Here is a 20,294-nt window from a genome sequence, read left to right as displayed (position 1 = left end):
GGTGCGCCCCGCGGAGCAGCCCTCCTCCCGCCAGCAGGGGGCGCCGAGGAGAAGGCGGGCGGGAGGCCGTGATGCGCGGAGCTGCCGCCGCTACCTCCCGGAGTCGGGACCAAGGCTGCCGCTAGCCCATTCGTCCGCGGCGAGACTCCCGGACACAGACCGAGCGGGATCCCGGACTCGGAGTCCCAGAGAGAGGCCCATCCCGCGTCGCCAGCACCCCGGTCCGCGCCTGCCCGGAAGCGCCGGCGCTGAGGGGGCGGGGCAGAGAAGCGCTTCCGGGGGCGGGGGGCGCGGGCTGGGGCGGCAGCCGGAGCGGCGGGGACGGGCCTGGCGCCGGCGGCGGCGGAGGGGGCGCCGCGGGCGGGCGATGTGAGCGCGGCGCTCTCCGCAGGTGAGGCGCGCTGGCGGGGGGCGGCGGGCGGCTGGCGAGGCGCGGGCGGAGCAAGCGGGGTCGGTGGCAGCCCCTGGCCGCTGTCCGGTTCCCTCTGGGCGCGGCGGGGCGGGAGCCTCAGCGCCTGGTCAGCCCCGCGGGCCGGCGGGTGGGCGGGTGGTGCGGGTTGGAGCCGAGGCCGGGCGGGGTCGGGAAGCTCTGGGCACCTGCTCTGGTCCGGCGCGCGCCCCCAAGGGGCCAACCCTGCTTGGCCCCGGAGAACGGGCGCTGCTGGCGGGTCTGAGGGTAGCGCTCGGCCAGCTGCCCCGGGCTCCCCAGCCTCCGCCCGGGCGTCTCGGGATCCCCTGCTTCCGGGCCCCTCGGCCCCGGGGGCGCTCCCCCTTTGTACGGGGAGGCCGGATGGTTAAGTCCCCCGGAGAGCCGGGCCGGGCCGCGGGGTCGGCCCTGCTGGTGGCTGCAACCGAGCTCCTGCCCCACGCCACGGCTTTTCTCCAGGTAAACAGGCGGCGGCGCGTCCTGCTTGGCCCTGGACGTCTCCATGGTCACTCTCGCCCTCAGACGGTCCTGCCATTACGGAGGGCTGGGCTGGCCTGGGTGTGTAAACAGGGTCCTTCTAGGCTAGGCGGCTGTGCCTTGGGGCATGAATAGTCTGGGAGTCTCAGTCTTGAGGCTTTCAGCAAGCCTCTTCCATGCTGGGCCTCAGTTTCCCCACCTGATCAGTGAGGGTTTTAGATAAGTTCTCTAAAGACCCTTCCAGCTCTACCATTCTGTGTATGTCTGAAATTGGAATGGCTGTCCCTGGTTCAAGATATTGGGCAGTTTCACCGAAGACTTTTTGCAAATGTGGACTTTTTAGCCGCTTAATACACTTGTTTTCAGACAGGCTTTAAAATGAATCCAAGAAGCGTTTCTAAACCTAACCTTATCCTAATTCATCCCTTGCTTTTGTTCCTAGTAGTAGTCAATCACATCCTGCTGAGTTTTTGCATGCAAAATTTTTTGTTGTTGTTTATATCTGCCCATTTTCTCTTTGTTCCCTAGTCAGGCCCTCTTTGCCTCACATCTGGATTATTGCAACAGCTTCTTAGCTGGTCTCTGACTTCAGAAGTCCCCCCCACCTCTTCCATCCTTCCTTTATGCTAATGCTAAACTTAATATAGGAAGTCAAAAAAAGAGTTGAGTGTTTGCTTGCTTATTAAATGTCAAGATGCTGTTCCATGTGGTGGGGTAAAGTAGTAGGAGGCACACTTACAGCCTCCAAGCAGCTTTACACTGGGTGCTGAGACTATACCTGTGAAAAGGTAATTGATTGATGAGTCAAGCCTGTGTGCTGTAGAATTAAGAGGAAGGAGAGATGGAGGTTACTATAGGCCAAGTGGTCAGGAAAGGCTTTAGTGAGGGGGTGAGGTTTGAGCTGGCTGTTAAAGGATGAGTAGGACTCAGATAGGAAAAGAAGAATCAGACCCAGTGATCCTATGGAGTTAGTGAATAGACCAGTTTCCTTGCAGAGAAGGGTGCTTAAAGGAAGGGAATAAGGAAAGATTGGCTGGGCTAGTTCCTGAAAGAACTTGAACACCACGCCAAAGTTGAAACTATTCTAAAGGCAGTGGTGAGAGGCAAGAGACTAGGGGTGGTTCATGATCATTTACAGGAGGGGAAGGGAGAGGCTGGGGGCCAGGAGATCAGCTAAAAGGCCACAGGTATTTATGCCACTATTCAAAGCTGAGTACCTCCTCTGCCTGCCACACTGCGTCCAGTCAGTGCCCACCGTGTCTTTTCAAGGCTCTCCTCACCTCCTTGGACCTTATTTGCTGCTTCTGCTCCCAGTCTGTCCCCTGCAGAAGCGAGTTTGTGACTGCTTCTAGGGCGTTGCTCCTCTTGTTCCCCCTTCTGAAGTACTGGCCTCCTTTTTCTTCTCCTCTGTGTAAATTCTCCATTTCACTTCCTTCAAGCCCCTGCTGAAGATATACTTCCTCCAGAGGGTGTTCCCTGACTGCCCTACCCCCATGCCTTTGTGGCACTCAGAATCTAAAGCACAGGATTCAGCACTTGTTCCTTGGTTACTGAACTTGCTCTTGTCCCAGCTGAAGTGGGTGTTTTTTTTGAGGGCATTTTGTCTTAATACTTCTCTTGAAGCCCTTGTAATATCTAATACTGTAGCTGGGCTTTTGTAATAGGTATGCAAATACTTACTAATTTTTGTTGGTAAATGACTTAAATTTTTTTGAACCCCCCCTTTTTAAAGGAGAATCTTTTATTAGTTATCACTTTTCTCTGTCATATATCATTTACATCTAATGCTGCCATTCAAGGTGGATGTTTTCAGCTTTCATTCTTCGAGTGCAGTTAACATGAAATGAATCTTTGAAACATTAAAATGTTTACTCTTGATTATGGGAAAAGAAAACATCATGTAATTCTTCAGTTGGAGGCTGTGGGGAAAGTACATCAGCTTTGGAATCAGACCGGTCTGGGTTTGAATCCCAGCAAGGCTACTTACTAGCCATGTGAACTTGGACAATTTATATAATGTCTCTGAGCCTCTGTTTTCTCATTTGTAGTATGGGGATAATAAAATCTATTTCCTAGGGTTTTGTGAGTTTTAACGTGAAAAAAAGTATATGAAGGAGGTAGCAAAGTTTATAGCGCCTAGTAACTGCTTAATATTTACGTTTTCATCATCATCATCATTATTAGGTGTAAATTTATCAAGGTGGAGAAATGATAGGCTGCTGAACCTCGGTGTATTTACTGAGCTGTGTATTTCTACATGTCTCTGGATCCTACTTTTACCTTCCAGCTGAAGCACTGGTCAAAAATGTCAGTATCACGAATCTATAATGTGTCATTATGTTTTATTCCCATTAATTTTCATCTTTCTCTAGTTTAAATTCTGCTTAATGGTTTTCAAACTTCTTAATTGTGTCCATTTAATGTTTTGTAGCTGACAAACTGCTGAATTTAGCTTAGTGAAGGTCATCAACTGAAGGCAGTTTAATTTCTAACGGTTATTTTCTGGTTGTATTGATGGCATGGAAAGCCTCATGGAAGAAAGCAATTCAAGGTGAGCTTTTCTAATCCTTTTATCTTTAGAGGTGGGACTTAATATATTTCCCAGGTCTGGTGCCCCCTGAAATGCCAGCAGTAAGCAGATAAGTTGCTACTCCTTGACTTTCTTGAGTTCTTTGCCTTAAGAAAACTTATTCATTCCTTTAACTGAAACAAATCTTTCTATTTCATGATAGGATTTTAAACATCTAATTGCCCACTTCATAGACAGAAGTAAAAAGAATGGACATTATGCAGAGAAATGGCTGCAAAGTACAAGGAATTGTAACCCCTTAATTATCACTGTGTTGGTGTAATGATACACCCTTAAATGAGAAATTTTTTTCCACTCAAAGGTGATCAGTAAGATTCTAGCACCAATAAAACCCCTACTTCTCACCACTGTGCCTGGATTAAAATCTTATTCTTACAGGAGATAAGAATTCTGGCTCTGGAGACTGTCAAATCCAGGTTCAAATCCTGGCTCAGCCAGTCATTAGTGAGTTTGGGAAAGGTTCTTAGTCTCTCTAAGTGTTTTCTCACGTGTAGAATGGGGATAGCTGCCGTGTCTATCTCATAGTGTTGTCATGAAGATTCAGTGAGCAGGTAGAGAGCTTACTTAGTGTACAGAACACAGTTGGAGCTCAGTAACTGTTATTGCCAGTCAGGTTAAAGAGTCCATCCCTACTCTGCTAGGAAAGCTCAGAAGAAGCTTCTGATGTTTTGCACTGACTGAAGGACAGTCTCCACTGTCAAACGAAACCGCACTCTGAGAATTAGTGTATCTGAGCAGACTTGGAGAATGTTAACGCCTTGGTAGGAAATCTAACAGTTTGGATAAAAATGTTCTTTCAGGCTCACATGAATTAATGCAGTAAGAACTCTAGACTTGTTTTCTTTTAAATTAGGATGAGTACTTCATGAATATCCATCACGGAATGCCATTTTATTTATTTTTTTCTTGCATTGGGTTTCAGCAGCACCAGAATGTTTCATGCAGGCCTGGTGTTATTCGGCTGCTGCTTTCTGAAGGATTAGATTGTACTTCATGACAGCTCAATTTTAGTTTTGCTCTAGACCCAGGCAGAAATACCTAGGAAAGTTATTTTTATATCCTTGTGACTGCTGTTACCATGCCTGTTGTCCCCAGTGCTTCCATTCTGCGGTCTTTTTAATGACTTTTTGTTTGAGAATGACAAGGGATCTTCAGGTCTTCAGTGCCTGATGGAGAAAGTCTAGCTTGAGTTGTGTCTCCAGTATCAGCAAGTGACTGAAGCCAGCAGGTGCAAATCTGGGTTTGGAATCATGAGCATCTTGATGGAGAATAATGGGTACTTCCTGGTGCCTTAAACAACTTCCAAATGTGTAACCTTGCTTTCCTTTCTTGGAAGTGTCGCAGGGTATTTTTAAATGAAGTGGAGCAAATTAGAGTGTTTATGGGTTAGGTGGGAGTGAACCACCTTGCTAGATTTTTCCTGCTGGTGAGACGATCCTACGTCTCTTGGGTGTTCAGCAGGAAAAGTTGAAAGCTGAGGGTGCCGCCATGGTGGCAGTCATGGATTTTGAGCCACCAGCTTGGTTTAGGTTGCTGAGAGCCTCTCTCTGCCAGACACATTGCTGGGCTCTGGGCACACAGTCCCTGCCCTCAGAGAGCTCACCACCGAGGGTGTGAGCTCAGCAGCACGGGAGGCTCAAAAATCAGCACATCTCATTTGCTTAGGTTTTACACTTTTACTTTTGCTCTGGTTGTCATTACGGGGAAACAGTTCCAGGGTTTTACCCAAGGATTTTGTAGAGGGGATTTCAAGGCCCATGTGGGTGTTTTGCCCAGATGACATTTAAGTGTCTTTTCTCATCTTTAGGTTCTCTTTAGAATGGATTTGCAGTGTGGGAAGATGGCACTAGTCTAGGTTCTGGTTTTCACTGTTTGGTTTCCTTACAGCTTAACAAAAGGCACGATGCAGAATTTTATTAGTCAATGAAACGGTGCCTCAAGGAGAGGGCTAGGTGTGGATGTTTCCTCTTTCGTGAGATACCATGTTACAGTAGGAGCAAATAACTGTACTTTCTGTTCTCAACTGTGTTTTCTGTTTTCCCTTTTAGTAACCGCATGTTACCACATCCGTCCTTGGCTAGTACAATTTTTGATTACTCCCGAATTGTGCCTATTGGACAACTCTGTTCAGATGCCCAGTGGGCAGCCTAAACTCAGCTTGTCTGAGGTGGAACTAACTTCCAGAGTGGGTAGCATCCCTCCGTCTCCAAGCCCTGTTGAGTCCTTCTTTGGACTCGTGTTCAAATTGGCTGCCACCGCAATCCAGTTTGAGATTTCCAGTCTTGTATTCAAGGCCGTCCACGTTCCCACTGTGGCATTCCTCTTTCCCTCGTCACTCCTTGTACCTGGGCCCTGGCCACTACCCCAGACACCATACATTTTCACTCCAGCGTTCTTTGCTTCTGCCATTCCTCTGCCTGAAGTGTTCTTTCTGTTCCATTTGAAATGCAAAGTCCTGTTCAAATATTACTTCCACCATGAAGATTTTATTTATTCTCTTTGATTAAAAAAAATTCACTTTGGTCAAAAGTAATCAGTCTTGTCATTGCTCTCATAGTTCTTTGTTTCTGCCTCTATAATTGTCTGCTTGATACAATAATTACCCATTTGCAGCCTATCTTTCCCTGGATTTCTTGGTTTTAAAAATTATATATTTTTAGGTAAAACCCTATAACATGTCTTAAAAACACTTTTAGTGAGAATAATACAGCTATATGATAAAAAAATTCAAAAAGTATAAAAGTCTGTTTCCCTTCTCTCCCCAGTCTGTAGTCCTCATTCCCAAAAGTCACCAACTTTAATGGTTTCATGGGATTCCTTCCAGAATGGATACAGCAGTATATACTTGTTCTTTTAAGAAAAGTACATGAAGTGAATCACATATATACCTACAGATTTTTCTATGGCTTGCTGGTTTTGGCTAAATATTAGAGCTCTTTTCCATGTCGAAGGATACAGGTCTATTTATTCTTCTTAATGGCTGGGTAGTGTTTCATTGTTGATTGTTTTTTTTGTTTTTTGTTTTTTTTTTTTGAACAAGTCTTCTCTGGATTTTGAGCTCGTTTCCCTCTTTTTTTTTAAAATTTGCTATAGCAAATAAAAATGCTCAGTGGACATACATATCCTAATATCCTATTGTAAGTACTGTGTATTTGTAGGCTTAATTCTTAATAGTTAATTGTGGGCCAAACGATGAATGCTTTTTACATCTTAATCGATACTACCAGATTATCCCTCAGGATTACACCTGCACACTTTTAAAATGTGTGCAGGTCTGATGGGTTACGAATGGTATCTCATTTTTTCTTTTTGTAATTCACAGGTCTTGATCATGAATAAAGCTAAACATCTTTTCATATGTTTTTGATCACTTTTTCTTTGAACTGTTAATATCTTTTGCACCTTCTTCCATAGGATTTTGTGTGTCAGTCCAAATCTGTTTAAGTTATAATATAGCCCTTTGTCAAATGTGCACGTACTTTCCTTCAATATGTCGTTTATCTTTCGGCTTGGGGGGTGGATTTTTTTTTATTATATATTTCTATGTTGTTAAATGTATTGGTCCTTGTCTTTGTGGCTTCTGGGACTTATGTCATGCTTGCAGAGGCCCCTATGACATTATTATAAATAAATTCACCGATGCTTTCTTTTAGTTATTTTTTGGTGATAGTTAAGTCTTTTAAAAATAGTGTCATAAGACTATAATGACATTAAATGGAAAATAATAGGACCCTCCTTACATTCCCTAGTGCTTTATAAGAAATTGTTAAATATGCAGCACCTTTGAAAACTTAGGGAGCTGTAATTTCCATTAATTGGGCGTTTTATTTTGTGTGAACCTGTAGTGGTCATACAGAAGAGCACTCACTACCTTTTTGCCTCATTTGCTCAAACTCAGTGGGAGGAGCCAGGTGAGAGGAGGAACAGAGTGGCGACGAACTGGCGTCTGTCCACCCTTCTCAGGATCAGCCGTGTCTGTTAGATTATGGTCAGCTGGTTTCCCTGTCTTTACGAAGTGACTCTTTTAAAGCTCCTTCAGGTAAAATGTGTTTATTCTTGGTGAGCTTTGGAATCTGGATTAGGGGTATCATTCCCTTGTTTGTAGCGTTTCAGAACAGCGTCTTGTCCTGATGCCTGGGTGTGGTCATATGTTCTGTAGCTTTTTTTGGGTGGGAGCTTGCAAAGATTTCAAGCAGCTTTACTTGCTAGCCTTGTTGTCATATGGTCTTGCATCAGATCTTAGTTTTCTTTTCAGAGCATGCGTGCATGTTTATTTCTAGGACCCTTCTCCTTCACTTTGCACTTCAAGTCTGTGGGTCGAGTATCCCTGGCTGGCTTGTATGGTAATTTAGGGGACAGCGCCTCTCCCCTGTGGCTCATGCCCACACTGCCTCGCTGTGTGAATGGCCTCCCTTCTCTAGTTGCCCAGTCTGCCTGAACTCCCCAACATGTGGCTGTGCTCTTCCCGAACCTGGTCGCCCTTCACTCCTCATGGTTCCGTCTTGCCCTGGCCTGTGCTGGCCTTGCGGCTGTCCTCAGTGCTTTCAGACCTGGCCTCCTCGCTACTTGGTCAGACCTGGCTTCCTCGCTACTTGGTCAGTCCTGGATAGCCCCTCACAGTCTGCTCTTGCTTTTTAAATGCCAGTCTCAGTGCTGCTTTGAATTCTCTTGAACTTGGGCTGAACCTGTGTCTTGGCAGCATCTGCTCTCTGTGACTTTCACCCTCGAACACCAAAAGGACCACTTACTTGAGCCCTAGATCGGTGGTTTCTAATGAATAGAGGCTTTAGCATATGGAGATAGCTGTTTATTTAAAGCAGGTAAAATCAGCCAGGGTGCAGGGCTCTGATGGGGAAGAGGGAGTAAAAGCTGTGAATATGGAAGGCATAATATACTGCAGCTGGAGGGCCGCCTGGGACTTTTTTCTGATCATAGCCCTTCCTTCTACCGATGACTTAGATCTAGAAAAGAGGGAGATTTTGATCTTGAAAGAGGGTACTGTGGTAAATTCCTAGAGCTGAGATTGCTCGTGCACAGGGCATGTGCGCTTGTAAGTTTGATGGATATTACTAAAATGCTCCCTTTTGCCTTTCTTCATCTCCTTCCTCCTGGCAGAGGAAGGAGTAAGAGCCCTGGGCAGTGGTAGGAGGTTGTCACCTGTCACTGTTCCTTTCCCTGGCCACCACCCTAGGGCAGGAAGGTAACCTAGGGCAAGCTTTCGTTTCCTCCTGCCTTTCCCTCAACTCTCCTGCCTCCCTTACTGGTCCAGCTACTCCCCTTGGGCAAATTAAACAAGGATAAGGGGTTATTGTGTAGGGGTCTAGATGGCCAGACTTTGCAACAGCCCTGAAGAAGTTAAGTTAGCCTTTTGGAGCCTCAGTTTCCTCACCTCTCAAGTGAGGGTAATAGTACCTGCCTTCTGGTGGAAGGTCAAGAGAATTCAGTGAAGTAATACATATAAGGCCTTTACGACATGCCTACCATGTATCGAGCATTCAGTAAATATTGTAATTGATGATGGTGATGATGGGCTTTTCCAAGTAAGGGGGGAAGGCTAAGGAGTGTGGTGGAAGGTGGCAGTGATCCCCTTGTGCAGTTGCTGAGGCTGGTGTGGAGGTGGCTGGACGAATGTCAGGACTTCCCACGTCCGAGGTGGTCCTTCCCAGAACCCACTGTTGAGACCAGTGGTGGCAGAGTCTCGTCAGCTGACTGTGGCAGAGGCTGTGTGTGAGGTGAGAGCTGCTTCCCGAGGGGTGAAAGTATTCTCCAGTTAAAGAAATTGGAGAGCAGAAAGTTTGTCCATTGGTTGAATGAGCAGAAGAGGGTTATGAAGAAATCGGGGAGCTGACAATTTTGAACTTCCCAGCAGACCGTTTCAACTAATACCCTCTTTGTGTATGTTTTTCAAAAGAAGTATTTCACATTCTTATCCAAAATATACTTTTAACAAACAAAACCAAAATAAGTATTGTTAAAATAAGTATTAATGGTATTGAAGAAAAATATCCAGTTTATATATACTTGTTTTTTAATTAAAATATAGCAATGTAAATGTCTAGTTTGGGGATTTTTTTTGTTTACTATTGATATAATGGGACAGAAAGACCTGTGATTAATCTGCTGAATTAAAGAATACTGATTCTGATGTCTTTAGTGAGTGGAATAATCAAATTCATTATCGTTTTCTGAAGCAGCTGCAAACTTAGTCTAAATGAAAAACTAATATAAATCACTTCTCTGCATTATCAAAAATGAACTCCATTCCCATATCTCTCTGAGTTGGGAGGAATCTGCAGTAAGCCTGTATCGAACTGCAAGACTGGGACTCTTATTTATCTTTGAGTTCCCTTTGGTTTTGTGCACGTAAGAGATTGAAATTGAACATATCCTATAAATGTAGAAAAATAAATTCCCAGTCAGTATGTCATTTAGTGATTGCAGTTAAATCTAATACTTGCAGCACATTTGACAAAAGGCTCATTTTCTTAATTTGCAAAGAACTCTGATAGTTCAATAGAGAGTCAGATATGGGCAAAGGATATGGGTAGGCAGTTCAAAGACAAACTTAGACAAATTGCCATTGAAGATGAGAAAAGATGATCAACCTCATTTATAATTAAATCACAGCAAAACAATGAGATACCACTTTTAACCTGTCAGTGTGGCGAAAGTGAAAAAGTTCAGTATTCATTATTGGCAGTTATGGGGGTACAGGCACTTCATGTGCTCTTGGTGAAGGGACAGTTGCTGCCACCTTTTGGGAGGTAAGTTGGCATTATCGATGGATGTGAAAAACTAACGCAGCAGCCCCTCTGCTAGGAGGAACTACTGTGACTATTTAAATGGTTTCCTGCTTTTGGTATCACCTGGGGACTGATTAAGTATTGAATACATGGTGGCACAGCCATCCATGGAATACTATGAAATCAGAAAAGAGAATGAAGTAGATGAGCTTGTGCTGCTGTGGAAAGATTTTAAGGTACATTAAATACTTTTTTTTTTTTTTAACATCTATATTGGAGTGTAATTGCTTTACAATGGTGTGTTAGTTTCTGCTTTATAACAAAGTGAATCAGCTGTACATAAACATATATCCCCATATCCCCTCCCTCTTGTGTCTCCCTCCCACCCTCCCTATCCCACCCCTCTAGGTGGTCACAGAGCACCGAGCTGATCTCCCTGTGCTATGCAGCTGCTTCCCACTAGCTATCTATTTTACATTTGGTAGTGTATATAAGTCCATGCCATTCTCTCACTTCATCCCAGCTTACCCTTTAAATACATTTTTAAAAAGCAGAGTACAGAACAGTTTATGATGATATATGTTTATAATTTTCTGTGAAAGAACACCCAAAAACTCTTTCCAGTGATTGAGAGACACTGGAGAAGAATTTTGCTATCCATTTTATATTTTTCTGTAGTATAGTTTGAAGTTTGACCATATGCATATATTTTATTTTAAAGATAAAATTAAACATTGATCTAACTTTGGTGTAGGCCCACTGACATTCCATTCAAGGGAGAAATCAAGACCCTCGAGGAACCAGTGATTAGCCCATACTGGAAAATTGCAGAGGAGTGGAGGGTTCTGTTTGAACTTGATGTGTCTGTAAGAGGTTCTGGCTTCCTTTGCTTCAGGACCACTGGACCTGATAAGTCAGGTCTGGGTGTAGAATTGTGATTAATTATGCCTTTTACTCCCTTTATGTGACTAGGACTTAAATTCCCTGTAAATTCCCTGTGTGTCAGTCTCTGAGAAGCCTCTTATTCGAGAGTGTTGCTTGTTAGCAGCTTTAGGCAGGAGTCTCTGAATCTCATTGTCACTGCTGAGAGGACGCGTCAGTGTCAAGGAGAGGAGAGTGGAGCACTTCCTTTCTCATTTTGCAGAAAAATGGAATTCCTCTCTTAGGTGTTAATCATGGTCTTTCATTTTTCTCTTCAGTGATTTTCTTTCCAGTGTAGTTCTGTACTTTTTTCTGAGAAGAAGATAAAAAGCCACGAGGAGGAGGAGGACACCTCATTGTGGAGCTATTTTCAGTTTTACAGACTATTTCAGAAATGCTTTTTTGTTTTCCTTTTTCTACTGGTTTTTGTCCAGGACTCTGTACCTTTAAAAAGCTGAATCCACCTTTCTTTTGCCCTTTATTTCCAAAAGTCACTATTTACACATCCTTGTGTCCCGAAAATGCTGTAATGAATAGGTAACATTTGACCACTTGGCAGGTGCCAGGCAGTTTCTGTGTTTCTAGAAGGCAGTCTGGTGCAGTTATGAGCATGACCCCTGGAGCCAGACTAAGTTCATCTGTTAGCTCTGGGACCTTTGGCAAGTGTCTTAACTTCTTTTCTTCAGTTTCTTCATCTATAAAATGGCAGCAATCATAGCATTCCCCTAACAGAGTTGATAAGAGAATCAAATTAATTAATCTGTGTAAGGTGTTTAGCACAAGATAGGTACTCATTATACGTAAGCTATTATACACATTCATTGCATGAATTTCCCTCATTCAACTATTACAGCAGTCATGTTGGGCAGTAGTTCTTCCAAGACCTTTTCTAGATACAGAGATCGAGGTTAACGGACTTGTCTAAGGTCACGTAACTATTTAAATGTTCATTGTTATTATTTTTATTAGAAAGTGGCACAACCAGGATTCATATCCAAGTCTAACTTCAAAGCCAGTTCTCTTTGTTACACCATCCTGTCCCCCTAAAAAAAGTCTCTAATATCTAACCTTGATTGCCACGTGCCAAGCAACCATTGTGCTAAGTGCTTCCTACATGTATTCCTTATAACAACCCATAAGGCAAAGACTATTGCTATTGATACTACCATTAAAAAAAAACAAACAAACTGAGACTTGGAAAGGTTATAAAGTACCTTGCCCAAGGTTTTACAAATGGAAAGCAGGTATCATTTGAATCCATATCCGACTCCAAATTAATGCTTCTAATGGTTATGTTAAGATCTTTTCTTATCTCTTAAAAACTAGATGAGGTGCCTTAAATTTTTTTAGTGTTACTTATTTTTAATAAGTAATACATTCACATAGTTTAGAGATGTTAAGAGTTCAAAATGATTCACTGAAAGCTAATGGGCCTTCCAACTACCTCATCCCTGTCCCAAGAGGCTATTTGTTTTTGTGCATCATTCCAAAAATATTTTGCTAATATTTATATATGAATATATTGACACAGCGAGGTATATATGTTTTCATAGTACTTTATACAAATAGCATATGTACTGCTCTGCATCTCAACTTTTTCATTCAGCAATATATCATGGTGATTGTTTCATACCAGTATGAAAAGAGCGTCCTTATTCATTTTTTCTGGTTGTATAGTAGTCTTTAGTATGGACATACCATAATTTATTAGCCAGGCTCCTCTTGATGAGAATTTAGTTTGTTTCCAGTCTTTTGTTATGAACTATCCTGTAATAAATTCCTAGAGTTGAAATTGCTCAGTCATGGGGGATCGTTTGTAATTTTGCTGGATACTACTGAAATGCCCTCCAAAGTATTTGTACCATTTTATACTCAAAAGCAGTGTCTGTCAAACTATCATCTAGTAGGGATTTAAAAATACATATATTTTTGTCATTCCAAGTAATACATGTTCACTATAGAAATTTGAAAAATCCAGAAAATTACAAAGAAGAAAGTTACAACATCTTTACTCGTACATTAATGTAAATATTTTGTATAATTCTTTAATATTATCTCTATATTTAATATTTGTAAATACATACATACTTTTAGAAATATCATTCTGTATATTCTGTGATTACCTGATTTTTTAACAGCTTTGTTGAGGTATATAACTTACATATAAAATTCACCCATCTTAAGTATAAAATTCAGTGACTTTTAGTAAACTTAAAAAGTTGTCTAACTATCACCATAATTCAGTTTTAGACCATTTCCATCACCCATAAAGATCCCTCTTGTTCACTTGCAGTTGATCTGATTTTTTGCTGTGTTATTAAATATTTATTCAGCAAATATTTATTGAGTATCCACCATGTGCCAGGCAGTTATCTGGCAGATAGTTAATATAACAGGTAAAAATTCCTGCTCCCATGGGAACTAACTTACATTTTGTGGAACTAACTTTGAATTCTTCTTTAACGTCATTTTAGTAATGATACCGTATTCAGTGTATAGCCGTATCATACTTTAATAATTCCCTTATTGTTGGACATTCAGGTTGTTTCCATTGTTTGTTTTGTAATTCAGTATAGTTATGGATAAATTCTTGTGCCTATATTCATGATTTTTTTTTACAACACAGAGTGCTGAGTTGAGAGAAATTCCCATTTTAAGGCTTTTGTTATATTTGCCTACCAGAAGTATGTGAGAGCACCCCTCTTCCTATAACACTGCCAGTTGGGTTGCGTTTTTAAGTCTGGGCAATTTGAGAAAGAACAATTGTGTCTTGTTTTAATTTTTATATTTTGGTTTATTGATGAAGTCATTAAACATTTTATCACTATGTTTAAAGGCAATTTAAATTTTTTTTTTTTAGCATCTGTTCATATTCTTTGTTCACTTTTCAGTTGTTATATTTGGCTTTTATTGATTTGTAAGAGTTTTATACTTCCCTGCCATAGATGTTATATTTTTCATAATTTGTCTCTTTGTTTTCTGGTAAAAGATATTTTTCAGATGTATAAAAGTTTTATTTAATAGTTAAATCTCCCTTTCTTCTTCTGGTGTCTGCCTTTGTGTGCTCAGAAATGCCTTCTCTTGAAGTTGTTTTTGGGTATGTTGTGAAGAAGGGATCTAACTTTATTATTATTTGTTCATATTATCCAAGCAGCACCTACTTCCAGAAATCTTCCTTTTTCACTGACTGAAAATGGCCCCCAAAGGCCCATCCTGGTCTGATTTCTATCTACTTGATAGCCTCATGTGACCTCTGCCCTTGCTCCTTGTCCCAGCTGTGCCACAGTGCTCCAGTATTTCCTTCCTTCCTGACTTGGGCTCTCATCTCTTTGTGCATGTGATTCCTTCTGTCTGGAAAACTGGAACTTTCCCTGCAGCTCCCTCCCTGCCCCCCAATATTTGGCTAACCTTAATCATGCTTTAGGTCTCAGTTGAGATATCATTTGTTCAAATGGCCTTCTCTGACCACTCCTCCATTATGAAAGATCTCATAGCTCTTATCACAATTTACAACAAGAGAATTGTAGCTCACCCGGAGCTGTAGTGCCAGGCATATGGAAGACTCTCAGTATATATTTATGAAATGAATGAATTATAGCCTACTCATACATTTTGACATCTATATGTTTGGCTGTATTTTTCTTTTTCTAAAATTTTTTCAGTATTTCTTCTTCTAGATCTAATGTCCAGTATGGTGTCCATTGCGCACACGTGGCTATTGAGCACTTGAAATGTAGTTATTCCAGATTGAGATGTGCTGTAAATGCAAAATACACATCACATTTTAAAGACTTGGTATGACAGACATGAAATTCTAAGAGTGTTGTGAAAATACCGGTGACTTATTATGAAAAAAAGAATATAAAATATCTCATTAATAACTTTCTAATATTGTTGAAATGATAATGTTCTGGATATATTGAGTTAAATAAAATGAGTTAAATTTTATTTTATATTTTTCCTTTTAAACAATATAACTGCTAGAAAACATTACACACATGGCTTGCGTTGTATTTCTATTGGACGGCAGTGTTCTAGATGAATTTTAAAATCATTTTGTCAAGTTTCTAAGAAAATACTGCATTGGGCTGCATTATATTTATAGATTAACTTGCGGGGAACGTGTCCATCTTGATAGTATCAAATCTTCCTACCAGAAGCATGATATGTGTCTTTGTTTATACATGTTTTTGTCCTTATTAAAGTGTTATAGTTTTCTTCTTGTAGATCCTATTTTTTGTTTATCCCCCAGGTATTTTATAGTTTATGTTAATATTGTTGGCTGTAACTTGTCATTAGCTTACCTAACCGGTTTTTTATGAATAATAATTTTTTAAATCCTTCACTTATTAGATCCTGATTCTAACAGATTTTTTTCAAGCAATTCTTTTGTGTTTTCTACGTAAATAGTCATATCTCCCTTGGATGACAATTTCACCTCCTCTTTTCTAAAGGCTATATGCCTTAATTTTCTCTTGCCTTGTTTCTTTGGCTGGAATTTCAAGAACAACGTTAAGTAAAAGAAGTGATGGGCAGACAACCTTGTAGCCTTCCAGGCACTAGCAGGAATTCCTTTACAAAAGTGTTTACCAGAGAGTGTGCCAGGGAACACTAATTCTTTGGAATATTAATATGTGTACCTTGAGAGAAGAGTTTCATGGTTAAATGAGTTTGCAAACTGCTGAGTTAAATAGAAGTCTTGTCTGTAGGACTTTGCAGATGGGTTATTATGCTAATATGTTTTTTAATTCCTAGGAGGTAGGGATATTGAGCTTGGGGCTTGTGTTCTACTAAATACATTTTGGGGAATGTAGGTATATTTCCTCTTTAAGGGTGATGTTGCCATTAGTTTGCAGTAGATGCTATTATATTAGGAAAATATTGTTCTATTCTTAGCTTATTAAGTATTTTTTTTTCTTACTTTGAAACTAACTTAACTTTTTAAAATGCATTTTTGGCATAGAATTGATTTGGCCACATGGTTTTTCTCTTTTGACTTACTGAGGTTGCAAATTATATTTGTGTATTTCCTAACATATAGCCATTCTTACATTTGATCATAATATATTATTCTTTTAATAGGTTATATTTGCTAGTATTTCCTTTAGGATATTAAAGTAAGTCTGTTTAGTGAAGTCTCTTTACTTAGGTAAAGTTGACGGTCTTTATGCTGTTTGCCATATTCTAATATCAGACTTATGCCATATGAACTGAGATGCTTTAAATATTTTAGTATGCATCTAGAACAGTGTGAATGGCCTGAGGATCATTTGTGCTTTGGCACTTCTGTTTCTTTTTAATTCTGCCAATTTATGTTATCCTAAAAATATGTCCATTCCGCTCGGGTTTCAAATTGATTTCAATCATAAATCTAGGATAAATAATGGCACAGGATTCCTCTCTAACTAAAATGTTTTAATAAATTCGGAGGTGGTTAAGAAAAATTCCGATGTGATTTATCACACTGATTGATCTTTTTCTGCAAAAGTCTTAGATTTAGTTGCACATTGTCTTGTCTTAAATTTTAAAACTTTGTCTCTGTGATTAAATACTGTTCTGTATTAATTACTTTTTTGTTTTCTTTGGGTTTAGTTTGTAACTTTTCTAACCTCATAAGTGATTTCATTTATTTTTATTCTTTATTGTTTAATGATAAAAATTTTTAAGGCACTGACATTGTTAAAATTTGTTAGTTCAGAACCCCAGCATTTCATTGTGAAAAATTTCAAACATACAGAAAAGTTGAATTTTACAATAAACACCTGTATACTCAATCTAGACTCTACACTTGTTAACATTTTATTTTGTTTGCTTTATCACATATCTGTCCATCTCTTTTTGGGTGCATTGTTAAGTAAGTTGAAGATATAAGTAAACTTCATTCCTAAACCCTTCTTACTGCAGATTTGATGTGAGTTTTCTTATTTTCTAAATAGCTTTATTCCTTATTGATTTTCTCTTTGATTCAGTACTTATTCAGGAGGTGTTTAAATTTCTATTGATTGGGTTTTAAAAACAAAAATATAAATGTGAGATCTAATTTTGTTGTTTTGGTCCGAGAATGCAGCCTGGGCTCTACACCCTCCTGTAGTTTTGAGTGATCGGGGCTGTGGATTGTAGGCAGAGGGCAGCCAGCCTGTCCTGAGCACGCCAGCATGTGAGCACTAGCAGAGGATGACGCACTCCTGACGTGTCCATCACCCTTCTTGATCCTGCTGTCTAAAAACTCTTCACTGAAAGCGACCAAGCATTGCTCTATGAATTACCAACCCAAAAGGCTATAACTGTGTGTAGAGCCGAAGGGGGAAAACTGCACATCAAGACAACAACTCAAACTCTAAAAAGGTTTAAGCTCCATTCGGTGTATCCAGTGTGCTGTATACTTGCAAAATACCAATTGGAAATATACAAATAAGGCAGAGCATTTTTTTAAATGAATTTACTTCTGTTTTACAGAGTACTTCAGATCCTCAAAGGTAGGTGAAACAGAAAAATATATTTCTTAAAAGGATACCAAGTTCTCAGAGCTAAAATGGCTCTACTATATGTTACATGTTTTACTTTGATCAAGGTGAATGTCAGGTAATTAGGAGACTTGGCTAATGGATCATTAGGTTATTTAGCTTTAGGTGAATTAACCAAGGCATGAAAGACTGAAAATAAGTAAGAGGAGAAATGCTCAGGCGAACCCCAGGAGGTATAGTAGCTACAATGGAGGGGGTGGTGGTATTTTTGCAAGGCTGTGTTTATGCCGCTTGTACTTAGTGAGGAGTCACTGGCGAATTATGAAACTCTCTCTTTCCTCAGATTACGCTTCATGTCAGTAGAAATGGACAGCAGCAGTTTTATTCAGTTTGATGTGCCCGAGTACAGCAGCACCGTTCTGAGCCAGCTAAACGAACTCCGCCTGCAAGGGAAACTATGTGACATCATTGTCCACATTCAGGGTCAGCCGTTCCGAGCCCACAAAGCAGTCCTTGCGGCCAGCTCCCCCTATTTCCGGGACCATTCAGCGTTAAGTACCATGAGTGGCTTGTCAATATCAGTGATTAAAAATCCCAATGTGTTTGAACAGTTGCTTTCATTTTGTTACACTGGAAGAATGTCCTTGCAGCTGAAGGATGTTGTCAGTTTTCTGACTGCAGCTAGCTTTCTTCAGATGCAGTGTGTCATTGACAAGTGCACGCAGATCCTAGAGAGCATCCATTCAAAAATCAGTGTTGGAGATGTGGACTCTGTGACCGTCGGTGCGGAAGAGACTCCAGAGAGTCGTAACGGAGTTAAAGACAGCAGCTACTTTGCCAACCCGGTGGAGATCTCCCCTCCATACTGCTCTCAGGTACGGCAGCCTACCACAAGCAGTGACCTTCGGATGGAGGCGACACCCAGCAAAGCTTTGCGCAGCCGTTTCCAGGAGGAAGGGCACTCGGACCGAGGGAGCAGCGGGAGCGTCTCTGAGTACGAGATTCAGGTCGAGGGGGACCACGAGCAAGGGGACCTGCTGGGGAGGGAGAGCCAGATCACCGAGGTGAAGGTGAAGGTGGAGAAGTCTGACCGTCCCAGCTGTTCCGACAGCTCCTCCCTGGGAGACGATGGGTACCACACCGAGATGGTTGATGGGGAACAGGTTGTGGCCGTGAATGTGGGCTCCTATGGTTCTGTGCTCCAGCACGCCTACTCCTACTCCCAGGCAGCTTCACAGCCAGCCGGCGTATCTGAAGCTTTTGGAAGTTTGAGTAATTCCAGCCCATCCAGATCCATGCTGAGCTGTTTCCGAGGAGGTCGTGCCCGCCAGAAGCGGGCTCTGTCTGTCCATCTGCACAGTGATCTGCAGGGCTTGGTGCAGGGTTCCGACAGTGAAGCTATGATGAACAACCCCGGGTTTGAGAGCAGCCCCCGGGAGAGGAGTGCAAGAGGTCACTGGTACCCGTACAATGAGAGGTTGATCTGTATTTACTGTGGAAAGTCCTTCAACCAGAAGGGAAGCCTTGACAGGCACATGCGACTCCATATGGGAATCACCCCCTTTGTGTGCAAGTTCTGCGGGAAGAAGTACACGCGGAAGGACCAGCTGGAGTACCACATCCGGGGCCATACCGACGACAAACCATTCCGCTGTGAGATCTGCGGGAAGTGCTTTCCATTCCAAGGTACCCTCAACCAGCACCTGCGGAAAAACCACCCTGGCATAGCTGAAGTCAGGAGTCGCATCGAGTCCCCTGAGAGAACAGATGTGTATGTGGAACAGAAACTAGAAAACGATGCGTCGGCCTCAGAGATGGCCCTAGATTCCCGGATGGAAATTCACACGGTGTCTGATGCTCCTGATTAAGATGGTAAAGAAGCGCACCCACACAAAGCACATTAATCAATGCCTATTTGTGATTTGCTTTGTTGTAATCTTTGGTTTTCCCAACCATCTGGAAATCTCTTGGTCTCTTGGCAGTTTTTCTAAGGTTTCTGGAAGGAACACTTCATTGTGTTTATCCTCTCCCCCACCCTCCCTCCCTCAAGGAGCTCAAAGCATGAAGGGCAGCGTATCCAGGGAAAACACAGGCTGACAGTATTCCTCTTTGGCTGAACTCTTCATCCAAAATCTGCCAGTGATTTAGCTATGCCAACTGGTTGACCCTGCATTCTCTGCCAAGAGGCATACTCTCTCATTGTGTGCACTGGCACCAGTGCATTTCCGTGGAGGGAGACTGGGATGCCGTCAGCTGATACAAATGGGTAACCTTTTCTAATTTAAAATTACTTTTAGGGGGTAGTTAGACAATTTTTATATATATATATATAATAAAGCAATTATTATATATATAGTATATATACATTCTCAAATTTGATTTTATTCTGGTTGAGGTGAATGTAAGAGGAATATATAATTTAATACAATGTGAACAGGGCTTTTGACTCTGTCTCGCCCCTACCTAATATGTTAGGGTTTTGCCCCTTTATTTCCCTTATAAAAGAATGTTAATAGGTTTTCAAATATATTAATCATTGTGTCCAAAAGCAAGCAAAGCAAATCACAGTGTTCATAGCTCTGCTTCATAACAAATACATAAACCAAATGCCATAAAATGTATTCAACTCTAGTTGGAAACCATTTGGAATTTTTGTTAGTTGTCCAGTAGGT

The 20,294-nt window shown here is 41.5% G+C and overlaps 1 protein-coding gene across 1 annotated transcript; it reads left to right on the top strand.

Annotated features, from left to right (window-relative positions):
* Positions 1-314: 314 nt before the first annotated feature.
* On the top strand, positions 315-19,917 carry ZBTB34 (zinc finger and BTB domain containing 34). Its single transcript, XM_061200964.1, has 2 exons — positions 315-391; positions 17,966-19,917. The coding sequence occupies exon 2, from the start codon at positions 17,976-17,978 to the stop codon at positions 19,488-19,490; it is 1,515 nt and encodes a 504-aa protein (XP_061056947.1). The 5' UTR covers positions 315-391; positions 17,966-17,975; the 3' UTR covers positions 19,491-19,917.
* The last annotated feature ends 377 nt before the right edge of the window (positions 19,918-20,294 follow it).

The sequence above is a fragment of the Eubalaena glacialis genome, chromosome 9 (genome assembly GCF_028564815.1).
Source record: "Eubalaena glacialis isolate mEubGla1 chromosome 9, mEubGla1.1.hap2.+ XY, whole genome shotgun sequence".
NCBI classification, from domain to species: Eukaryota; Metazoa; Chordata; class Mammalia; order Artiodactyla; family Balaenidae; genus Eubalaena; species Eubalaena glacialis.
This window is presented reverse-complemented; position numbering and strand designations above follow the sequence as displayed.